Source organism: Coregonus lavaretus (genome assembly GCF_964263955.1).
Source record: "Coregonus lavaretus genome assembly, chromosome: 31".
NCBI lineage: Eukaryota > Metazoa > Chordata > Actinopteri > Salmoniformes > Salmonidae > Coregonus > Coregonus lavaretus.
Window position 1 is genome coordinate 15,097,551 of NC_140018.1, and position 12,784 is coordinate 15,110,334.

Below are 12,784 nucleotides of genomic sequence, written 5' to 3' on the forward strand. Positions count from 1 at the left end.
CCCTTTACTCTCTGTACCCAACGCACTAGAAGACCAGTTTTTAAAGCCTTTAGCCGTATTCTTATTCTAGTCCTCCTCTGTTCCTCTGGTGATGTAGAGGCTAACCCAGGCCCTGCAGCCCCCAGTATCACTCCTACTCCTCAGGAGCTATCATTTGTTGACTTCTGTAACCGTAAAAAGCGTAGTTTTTTTGCATATTAACTTCAGAAGCCTCCTCCCTAAGTTTGAGTTATTAACTGCGTTAGCACACTCCGCCAACCCTGATGTTCTAGCAGTGTCTGAATCATGGCTTAGGAAGGCCACTAAAAATGCAGAAATGTCCATCCCCAACTACAACATTTTCCGTCTAGATAGAACTGCCAAAGGGGGTGGAGTTGCAATATACTGTAGAGATAGCCTGCAGAGCTCTATCATACTATCCAGGTCTGTGCCCAAACAGTTTGAGCTCCTACTTCTAAAAATCCACCTTTCCAGAAATAAGTCTCTCACTGTTGCCGCTTGCTACAGACCCCCCTCAGCCCCCAGCTGTGCCCTGGACACCATATGTGAATTGAATGCCCCCATCTATCCTCAGAGTTCGTACTGCTTGGTGACCTAAACTGGGATATGCTTAACACCCCGGCCATCCTACAATCCAAACTAGATGCCCTCAATCTCACACAAATTATCAAGGAACCTACCAGGTACAACCCTAAATCCGTAAACATGGGCACCCTTATAGATATCATCCTGACTAACTTACCCTCTAAATACACCTCCGCTGTCTTCAACCAGGATCTCAGCGATCACTGCCTTATTGCCTGCGTCCATAACGGGTCCGCGGTCAAACAACCACCCCTCATCACTGTCAAACGCTCCCTAAAACACTTTAGCGAGCAGGCCTTCCTAATTGACCTGGCCCAGGTATCCTGGATGGATACAGTCAGTAGAGGATGCCTGGTTGTTCTTTAAAAGTGCTTTCCTCTCAATCTTAAATAAGCATGCTCCATTCAAAAAATTCAGAACTAAGAACAGATATAGCCCCTGGTTCTCCTCAGACTTGACTGCCCTTGACCAGCACAAAAACATCCTGTGGCGTACTGCATTAGCATCGAATAGCCCCCACGATATGCAACTTTTCAGGGAAGTTAGGAGCCAATATACACAAGCAGTTAGGAAAGCAAAGGCTAGCTTTTTCAAACAGAAATTTGCATTCTGTAGCACTAACTCCAAAATGTTTTGGGACACTGTAAAGTCCATGGAGAATAAGAGCACCTCCTTCCAGCTGCCCACTGCACTGAGGCTAGGAAACACTATCACCACCGATAAATCTACAATAATCGAGAATTTCAACAAGCATTTTGCTACGGCTGGCCATGCTTTCCACCTGGCTACCACTACCCCGGTCACCAGCTCTGCACCCTCCGCTGCAACTTGCCCCCCCCCCCCCCCCCCCGCAACAAAGCCTCCTTCACTCATGCTGCCAAACATGCCTTCATAAAACTTACTATCCTACCGATCCTTGACTTCGGCGATGTCATTTACAAAGTAGCCTCCAACACTCTACTCAGCAAATTGGATGTAGTCTATCACATTGCCATCGATTTTGTCACCAAAGCCCCATATACTACCCACCATTGTGACCTGTATGCGCTCGTTGGCTGGCCCTCACTACATATTCGTCGCCAAACCCACTGGCTCCAGGTTATCTATAAATCACTGCTAGGCAAATCCCCTGCTTATCTTAGCTCATTGGTCACCATAGCAACACCCACCCGTAGTATGCGCTCCAGCAGGTATATCCCACTGGTCATCCCCAAAGCCAACACCTCCTTTGGCCGCCATTCCTTCCAGTTCTCTACTGCCAATGACTGGAACAAACTGCAAAAATCTCTGAAGCTGGAGACTCTTATCTCCCTCACTAACTTTAAGCATCAGTTGTCAGAGCACCTTACCGATCACTGCACCTGTACACAGCCCATCTGAAATTAGCCCACCCAACTACCTCATCCCCATATTGTTATTTATTTTGCTCATTTGCACCCCAGTATTTCTATTTGCACATCATCTCTTGCACATCTATCATTCCAGTGTTAATACTAATTGTAATTATTTTGCACTATGGCCTATTTATTGCCTTACCTCCATAACTTGCTACATTTGCACACACTGAATATATATTTTCTGTTGTATTTTTGACTTTATGTTTTGTTTTACCCCATATGTAAATCTGTGATGTTGTTTTTATCGCACTGCTTTGCTTTATCTTGGCCAGGTCGCAGTTGTAAATGAGAACTTGTTCTCAACTGGCTTACCTGGTTAAATAAAGGTGAAATAAATAAAATAAAAAATAAAATCTTGTGATCTGGGTGGGTATATGAAAAGTGGAGCATGATAGTCTTCCCTTGATAATGATAATCTAATATTGATTATTGGCATTACTATTTGGGCAGTTCTGTTTCGTCACCTCATTGGAGTCTGTGACATGAAGGTCTACTGCGGATATGTCTGACACAACATTCAACTCCTCCTCCTTGATTTCCTCCTCTTTTTTAACCACCACATCTAATATCTCCTCTTTCTTCACAACAGACTCTGATGGCAGAGAAACTGGCAGAGACGATCCAGGCAGCACCGGTTTGGCATCAGATTCCGCCTGTAAATCAAAAGATCAACATGTACTGATACAATGGTGACATGACGTTATATTAATTTTGTGTAAATTAATCATGGGATATTCCGAGACTCAAAGTAATTATTATAGAGAACTTGCCTTTAATGCCTTCTTATTGTCATAGTCTGTCACAGACACACTAAGTTCAGGTTGTTCTTCCTTTGGCCCATCATCACAGGGTCCAGCAGCACCGACCTCGGGCCTCATCTTTTCCCTCCCACACCACACAGACCTAGCCATGACATGGTGGTCAAATGGAAAGATACCAGTCCTCCTGAACCCATCCTTCACAGTCCTCTCAGTTTCAAAAGCATCATACGTCTGCTTCAACACTGTGGCAACCATGTGCCTAGGGACAAAGTCCCTATAAGGAGGGAGGATGTCACAAGCATCCCTGGAAAACTCAGCCTTGAAGAGCCCAAAGGGAAAGTCAGGTGGCAGGTAGATACGGAACAATATGACACCATCTCTGCCTGCTTCATTGATAATATAATAATAATAATAATAATATCAGAGTCCAGCAGATCTGTTTCTCCTTAGACAATCAGCACAAGCAGCAAATCTCAAACAATTATTATACCACCTTTTGAAAACCGTTTTGTCCAAATTCCCACTTTCAGATGAGTAGTGGAACACTTCATCAGGGTAAGCTGGAACACTTCATCAAGGTTAGACTTTAACATTTGGTCTGACCCTTTGAAGATGACGCTGGATGGTATAGCATCTGCAGCAGCGTTGTAGCAGGCCATTAGTACAAATGTGCCTCCTTCTGCTTGACCTCTGCCCATCTGGAGACAACATACTTCACAGCTATAGATTTGTCTGGGTTTTTAGCTTTAAATTGTATGAGTCTAGGGTCACATCCAGGAGTTGAAGTAGCAGGTGACTAGAAGAGAGGTAAAGAGCACTTCGTCCCTTGAGCTAACAGTAGTCATACTACTTCCCGCAATATATCAACTTCAGATATTTCCTTTGGGTGCAGTGTGCATTATTTCTGTAATGTAAGGTATATTAAAACAATAACCAACAACCCCAAGTCATACAATAACCATACACCTCAAATATGACTTGCAGTCACAGGCAGAAATGTAACGCAGTGACCACAAGGCTCTGATGGAAATGGCTTCCCTGGAGGTGGTTTTACTTATAACATGGTCTGGTATACCGCTAGTAAACAAAATAAGATAGAATAAGATTTATTTTAAATCCAATAGGCTATTCTGTGGAGATTTGACAATGGAAGTCTGCAATTGGGCTGCTGGCTTTCCTGAATTAACGCTAGCTAGCTCGACTAGAAGACAGACTCCTTCTCAAGACTATAGAAAGCTGCATTCATTACTATCGTGTAGGTCTAGCCTTTAATTTTTCTTAATCTTTCGAACTGAATGTATTTATCGGTAGGTTGATATTTCGACATGCATTTTTTTTAGTTTGTGCAATTGACATTGCAAAAAGCCATGCCCGTTCCAGAATCGGATGTTGACTATTTTCTCATTACGTGACTGCTGCGTGATGACCACATCAAGTAGCGTCTCAGCAAACCAGATCAAAATTATTATTCTTCGATGAGTTTAACGGCGGTTGGCATCCAATATGTTGCATTACCGCCACCTACTAGACTGGAGTACAACTCCCTTATATTTTGCTTGAAAAATAAAAAATAAAGAAATACCCTACCATCTAACACTACACTCACAAATTCAAAGAAATGTAATAAACAAAAAACAAATTAACACCAACCTACTCCACTATTACATCTATTTATTCCTATCTCATGCCCTCAACCTGAAAGGGGCGGCAGGTAGCTTAGTGGGTAAGAGCGTTGTGCCAGTAACCGAAAGGTCGCTGGTTCTAATCCCCGAGCCGACTAGGTGAAAAATCTGTCGATGTGCCCTTAAGCAAGGCACTTAACCCTAATTGCTCCTGTAAGTCGCTCTGGATAAGAGCGTCTGCTAAATGACGTAAATGTAAAAGGATGGGACATAACCACTTAACACACCCTGTAACTCTTCTGATGTCAAGTCTCGCACACCCAAATACCTCTCTGCCACCACAACCTCAATTTTCTTCGACTTACGTTCCATCCCTGCAGTACAATTAATAACCATTGCTATAAATGCTAAAAATCCAATCTTACTGAAACATATCACTTGTTGGCCTATCCCTCTGTACTGGTACATATCTACTACTCTCACCACTCCTCCCCCTTGACCCATCTTCCTCTACTTTCTTCACTGCCTCAGCATATGACAACTTATTCACTACTCTTACACGATATCAAAATGATACAAGTTGCTAATTTTAAGTTGCTAATTAATAATCGCATTACTACCTAATATCAAAAAGTGGTATGAAGATATGGTATGAGGTTACTTAGCGATGGAATACGGGTAGTTTGAGGAAAACTTCACAGGCCAAACATCCTAGGTTGAAAATGTATACTTTTTTTGGGACCTAGCTAGCAAACTTCCAGAAGAAGGAAGGATCACCGACCCACATGACAACCATTGTCCAATGGGAACACACATCCCTAGGATCATCTCTCAGTTTAGAATAGAAGGAGCAGCCGCAGACAACGCAAAGGGAGGTTGATTGAAAAACAAGAGGAGAAATGTATAGAAAAAAAGTAGTTTACATCCATTTGTAGCTCTGTAAAGTAAACGGACAAGTAGCTGGATTACTATAGTCACATCAACGCCACGGTAATTAGCCAATAATTGAAGTTTCTTGCTCAGTTGTTGTTCATGGGACAGCTGAAAGTTAGTGGCTCTTTCGTCGCTCAGCCTGCGACACGGTCTTCTTGCTATGTTAGGAGTTGTCTTAACAGCTACACTGAATCTCAACATCAGCATGGCCAGTCTGAAATTAGTCACTCAAATAGTATTCTTCATTCATTAGGTTTTCTTTTGGTTTATCAAGCTGAACCTTGCTAGCTAGCTTGTTTTCCTTTGCTGACAAAGCTGGCTAGCTAGCGGCTAACTTAGGCTAAGTAGCTGGTCAGCCAAGTTATTATTAGGCTATTGGTGTTACAATGACTCAACATAGCTAAGCTAGCTCTCTCTTAGTTTAGGCATTGAACTGAGCTAAGCTAGATAACCCATTTTCCTATCCAAATGATTCATTGATACTGTTGCTACTTGCATGATTTTGACAATGAATGAATGGCTGGGTTTGTTATTTTTCACCCAAATTGAAATGACTTGTGTAGAAAAATTACTCTATTACACAAGAATCAAAATGAATTCATTAATTCCTGTGTATATTGTCTCTTTTTCCCTCACAGAGTTACGGACCCTCCCTGGCCCACCACTCCCTGCTCCACCTTAGAGCCCTCCAGAAACTCCACTCCCCACCTTCTTAAAGATGGAGCTGCAACATATCCACTGTGTGACCTGCCTGAGTCAGAGGTGCATGACCAGGCCTGAACCTGGTATCTCCTGTGACCTGGTCACCTGCCCCTTGGTCTGCGGGGCCATCTTCCACACCTGCAAAGGACCCGAGCACCGCCTCCTCTGCCCCCTGGAGAGGGTGCCCTGCCTGAACAGTGGCTTTGGCTGCCCTGCCACCCTGGTGCGGACACGGATTCCCGCGCACCTGCAGGTGTGTCCAGCGGGCGTGGTGTGCTGCACCATGGAGTGGAACAGGTGGCCGATCAGCTGCCTGGACTACACCTCATACGAGAGCCTGAGTTGGGGGGTGGAGGAGACAGAGCAGCTGGACATGGCGCTCGCCCTGCAGGACCAACACACGCTGATCGAGTCCCTCAAGGTGGTCGCCATGGCGCCCACAGTCGAAAGACAGCCAGCTGTTGTCGCCATAGAGAGCGAGAGTGAGAAGGACACTGCTTCGGACGCTGCTGTGCTGGTGGTGGCTGACCCTATAGCTGCCACATCTGAGTCATCATCGGTGTCATTGACGACACAGTCATCTCCGTTATTGACTATGCAGTCATCTCCGTCATTGACGACGCAGTCATCACCGTCATCGACGACGCAGTCATCACCGTCATTGACGACGCAGTCATCACCGTCATTGACGACGCAGTCATCACCACCATTGACGGCGCAGTCACCACCACCACCATTGACGGCGCAGTCACCACCACCACCATTGACGGCGCAGTCACCACCACCACCATTGACGGCGCAGTCACCACCACCACCATTGACGGCGCAGTCACCACCACCACCATTGACGGCGCAGTCACCACCACCACCATTGACGGCGCAGTCACCACCACCACCATTGACGACGCAGTCACCACCACCACCATTGACGACGCAGTCACCACCACCATTGACAACGCAGTCACCACCACTTGGCTCAGCGAAGGATAAAATTGCCAACGGAATAAACGGTTTGAATGAGGAGCGGTATAGCAAGCTGTACGAGGCCACGGTGGAGACGGCGAGGAGCCTTGCTGCCGCGTTGGACGTCCTCAGCAGCGCTAACAGCTCTGACAACAACACAGAGCAACGCATCAACATCAACGGAGGAGCAGTGCTGGAGCCTCAGCGTAGGGAGAACAGCAGTGACAGGAACGAGGAGCTGCTGCTTCACAACAGGCTGGAGGCCAAAGGTCCTGTAGCTGAGGGTGTGGATTTGAAGGAATGCTACGGACAGCTGCACCAACTCCACCAGGCTACAGTCCAGCTAAGGAGGAGCCTGGTAACAGCCCTGGGTGACCTCGGCAACACAGTCAAATACACAGACCCAATCAACGGAGCCCCCTCTCACCCGCAGGCGGAGCCTAACGGCAGCTCCCACCAATTGGAAGATTCAGACTCAATGAACGTTGAGATGAAAGATGCTGAGGCAGGGTCATCAGTCAGACCGCTGAAAGTGGTCAGCAGAACCGACAGTGAGGTTGCCATGAACGTCGTTGCCGATGGAAACATGCAGATGGAGCTTTTATGTGTGGCCTCAAAGAGTGTTGAGGGGATGGATGGACAGAGCCTAGGTTCAGATTCAGCAGACCAGCAACAGCCTGGAACCAGTTGGTCCTCCAGTGAAGCAGTATGCCCAGTCAAGGTGCAAGATGACTTGAATCCGTCACCTGTGCCTCAGGGGTCCTGTGGGTCTCGGCCACAACCCCAGTCTCACCCAGACCCTCCACTAGCACCACCCCTGCATATCAACCAGGGTATTGCTCACAGGGCCAGCCACGTGGTCCTAGAGGACAGAGGGCTGGAGAGGAAGTTCCAGAACCACCAGTTGCTCAGAGGCTTGGGCCAGTTTGCTCTGTCCAACGGACGGAGGGTCCGGGTTAGGTTTAGACCCAAAATGGAGGACAAAGCGGTGGATACGTCAGACCTGGAGCAGGAGGACGACCCCATGGGCCTGGGGGAGATTGACCTGATCACCGCAGCCCTCCTCTTCTGCCTTGAGGAGTCCCGCAAGTGCCGCAGAATCTCTGAAACGACCTACGTAGACGGCTTCCACGTCGACTTCGGCACGCAGACCTTCACTTTCCCAGCGGCCATCTTGGTGACCAGCACAAGGGTGGGCGACGTGGCATCTGCGGCTGCCTGCGACCACGCGCCCCAACTCTCCTACCCCAGCCCCTTCCGCACCCTCCGCCTGGACCTGGTTCTAGAGGAGGTTCCACAGATCCGGAACATGCCATGTAATCGGCTCCAGCAAATGTTCTCCTTCGTTTGCGGCCAGCTGTTCCGCAGGGATGAGTACTCCTCCCACTTCAAGAACGTCCACGAGGACATCCACGCGGGCCTCAACGGCTGGATGGAGCACCGCTGTCCCTTGGCCTACTACGGCTGCACTTACTCCCAGCGCAGGTTCTGCCCCTCATCCCAGGGGTCAAAGGTCATCCACGACCGGAACCTTCGGTCATTCGGGGTGCAGCCCAGCCCCGTTGGGGGGGAACCGTTGGGCGAGTCCCAATCAGACCAGTTCAGTGGGCTTCCCTTTGAGGTGCTGCAGCATGTGGCCCGCTTTCTAGACGGCTTCAGCCTGTGCCAGCTGTCCATGGTGTCGCAGACCATGAGGGACGTGTGTGCTAGCCTTCTGCAGTCCCGGGGGATAGTGGAACTACGGTGGGCGAGGAGGCAGTACCCAAATGGCACCTTCTCATGGCAGATCAAAGACAGGGTAAATAACTCACATTTGTTGGCTGAAACTTTGCCACCAGGTATAAGATGTGCAAAAGTTTGCCTTTTGGACCGCGGGTATTATAGTTTATAGCCATATTTACAATCCCCATCTGAGGATTTACATTTTCGGTCTAGGATTTTAGAGTGCCTCTGCCACCACATAGGGCCTTCTTATTTCAGCACTGACATGTACAATAGCACTGATGTTAAATCCCTTACCCTATATCCCATTTAAATGATCGCATGTATAGGCTAATACTACTGGATTGAACTCTCTTGCCGCTTATCAATGCTCTCTTGTTCCGTTCGGGCAGGTGTGGAGATTCAGCACTGCCTTCAGCCCCGTTAGTGAGTGGCGGTTCGCCGAAGTCTCCAGCATGTCCGACCACCTGAGGAAGTGCCGCTACAACACCGTCGAGCGCAAGATGGAGGCCGTTCCACTGCCCTCCATGTGCACAGCCAGAGACAGATCCCTCCTCTCAGTCTTGAAACTCCAGGAGCAACACATGACCTAACCTCTGTTAGCTACACTGTGTAATTTAATACTATAGGTTTTGACGTTACATGTATTTTTTATATTGAAAAAGACTGGGAGAATCGCAATTGCATACTACTTCTCCTTCAACCGTCATACAACACGGGACACAGGGAGAATCTCAATTGCATACTTCTGGTGGAGAAGGTCAGAGAGGAGGGACCTCTGGCTTTCTCATCCAATGGGTTTTGAGGCGAGGAGAGGACGCCAGCAGTATGCAATTGAGATTCTCCCTGTGTCTCGTGTTGTATGACGGTTGACGGAGAAGAGCCATAATGTATGAAATAATACTTGATCTGCTTGACACACGGATACAGTAGGTTTCTTGACCTGCAGTGTATCCATACGAGATGTAAATCAGTACTATTTAACAATTTAACTTGCATGGTTTGGTGGTGTTTAAATCGTGCCCCTATTTTGGTAACATGATTTTCTTGGACAGATACTGACCATACATAGAAAGAAATATAAATATTTTCACTGTCTTGCCTTTCAGTCATAGCCATGGGATGAGCAATTTTTTTTCCATATCGCACCATTTTCCCATAAGAGTTATGCTAGCACTTTAATGAAATGTGCAAGTCCCTGGTCACTCTTACACCAATGTACCAAAAGCATCCTAATTTGAATGAATTTGGGGGGATCAATATGTGATATGTGCAAACTGTACTTGAAGGACCAGTGGGTTGGACCAGAAAGTGACCACAACACACAAAACAAAGGAAGAGAAGTCACACGTGGTCACATGGAGATGTCCCAACAATGCATGTGATTTTTTTGCTGTTTAATAAAATTAATCTTTAATACCACCTTTCATGATCTTCCTTGTGTTTGTATAGCTCTTTGATGTTATTTTTTCTATCAGCACTATAGCGCTTCAGTGAATCAGACACACTTTTTGATTTATTTGATAAAAGTACATAAAGCTGCTCACTACCACATGTTAACTTGAGAGGAAGTGCAATAATACATGGTCATTGAGATCGAAGAAGACAAGATGGAGTCTATTTACGTTCTCCATCTCTCCAAAGGTTAAATAAAATGTTCACTTGAATGCTCATAATTAGTAATAGATTTGCATAGCTCTGGTCATTGGCAGCAGGGGATATTCCTTGGACACACCACACCCTGTACTACAGGGCTTGCGAGCATCTTTGCATGCTCAATCATAATGGTAGCATGAACCGGCTCACATAGATACACTATTCTCCATCTCGGCAGGGTTCAGGTAGTTATAAGGTAGTGTAAATGTGGAATTCCTCTCAATGATTGACTCACTGAGGTAGGACAACTCTGCCTGAAAGTGCTTCATCATCTGCTTGGTCACGTCAAAGTATCTATCAGCCGCGTCAATGTATTCATTTGGGTATGAGCCAAGGGGGATCTGAGGAAAACAGACGATATTCCACTTTATTACTTTGTGGGAGAAGAAAATCTCCAGATATAAGCAGAAGCAAATGAGTGAGTCATGTATTTGTGATGATTAGGCCTGTCAGGTCATTGGTGCACAGGTGTTAAGTACTTTAAAGTACTACTTAAGTAGTTTTCTTGGGTATCTATACTTTACTAGTAATATTTTTGACAACTTTTACTCCACTACATTCCTAAAGAAAATAATTTACTTTTTACTCCATACATTTTCCCTGACACCCAAAAGTACTCGTTACATTTTGAATGCTTAACAGAACAGGAAAATGGTCATTCACGCGCTTATCAAGAGAACATCCCTGGTCATAACTACTTCCTCTGATCTGGCGGACTCACTAAACACAAATACTTCATTTGTAAATTATGTCTGAGTGTTGGAGTGTGCCCCTGACTATCCATTAATTTTTTTTAAACCAGAAAATCGTGCCTGATTTGCCTATAAGGAATTTGAAATTATGTATACTTTTACTTTTGATACTTAAGTATATTTTTGCAATTACATTTACTTTTGATACTTAAGTATATTTAAAACCAAATACTTTTAAACTCTTACTCAAGTATTATTTTACTGGGTGACTTTCACTTTTACTTGAGTCATTTTCTATGAAGGTATCTTTACTTTTACTCAAGTATGAGTACACTTCATTGGTGTAGGCGGGTTTAGACTAGACTAGAGCAACAATGTATGTATGTATGTACAGTGGGGAAAAAAAGTATTTAGTCAGCCACCAATTGTGCAAGTTCTCCCACTTAAAAAGATGAGAGAGGCCTGTAATTTTCATCATAGGTACACGTCAACTATGACAGATAAAATGAGGGAAAAAAATCCAGAAAATCACATTGTAGGATTTTTTATGAATTATTTGCAAATTATGGTGGAAAATAAGTATTTGGTCAATAACAAAAGTTTCTCAATACTTTGTTATATACCCTTTGTTGGCAATGACACAGGTCAAACGTTTTCTGTAAGTCTTCACAAGGTTTTCACACACTGTTGCTGGTATTTTGGCCCATTCCTCCATGCAGATCTCCTCTAGAGCAGTGATGTTTTGGGGCTGTCGCTGGGCAACACGGACTTTCAACTCCCTCCAAAGATTTTCTATGGGGTTGAGATCTGGAGACTGGCTAGGCCACTCCAGGACCTTGAAATGCTTCTTACGAAGCCACTCCTTCGTTGCCCAGGTGGTGTGTTTGGGATCATTGTCATGCTGAAAGACCCAGCCACGTTTCATCTTCAATGCCCTTGCTGATGGAAGGAGGTTTTCACTCAAAATCTCACGATACATGGCCCCATTCATTCTTTCCTTTACACAGATCAGTCGTCCTGGTCCCTTTGCAGAAAAACAGCCCCAAAGCATGATGTTTCCACCCCCATGCTTCACAGTAGGTATGGTGTTCTTTGGATGCAACTCAGCATTCTTTGTCCTCCAAACACGACGAGTTGAGTTTTTACCAAAAAGTTATATTTTGGTTTCATCTGACCATATGACATTCTCCCAATCCTCTTCTGGATCATCCAAATGCACTCTAGCAAACTTCAGACGGGCCTGGACATGTACTGGCTTAAGCAGGGGGACACGTCTTGCACTGCAGGATTTGAGTCCCTGGCGGCGTAGTGTGTTACTGATGGTAGGCTTTGTTACTTTGGTCCCAGCTCTCTGCAGGTCATTCATTAGGTCCCCCCGTGTGGCTCTGGGATTTTTGCTCACCGTTCTTGTGATCATTTTGACTCCACGGGGTGAGATCTTGCGTGGAGCCCCAGATCGAGGGAGATTATCAGTGGTCTTGTATGTCTTCCATTTCCTAATAATTGCTCCCACAGTTGATTTCTTCAAACCAAGCTGCTTACCTATTGCAGATTCAGTCTTCCCAGCCTGGTGCAGGTCTACAATTGTGTTTCTGGTGTCCATTGACAGCTCTTTGGTCTTGGCCATAGTGGAGTTTGGAGTGTGACTGTTTGAGGTTGTGGACAGGTGTCTTTTATACTGATAACAAGTTCAAACAGGTGCCATTAATACAGGTAATGAGTGGAGGACAGAGGAGCCTCTTAAAGAAGAA

At 45.7% G+C, this 12,784-nt stretch overlaps 1 protein-coding gene across 1 annotated transcript; it reads left to right on the plus strand.

Moving 5' to 3' along the window:
- The first annotated feature begins 5,226 nt into the window (after positions 1–5,226).
- Positions 5,227–10,107, plus strand: LOC311106489 (F-box only protein 30-like). The gene is made up of 3 exons (XM_084148824.1): positions 5,227–5,355; positions 5,937–8,761; positions 9,078–10,107. Exons 2-3 carry the CDS (start codon positions 6,017–6,019, stop codon positions 9,276–9,278), a joined length of 2,946 nt encoding a protein of 981 aa, XP_084004950.1. The 5' UTR covers positions 5,227–5,355; positions 5,937–6,016; the 3' UTR covers positions 9,279–10,107.
- The last annotated feature ends 2,677 nt before the right edge of the window (positions 10,108–12,784 follow it).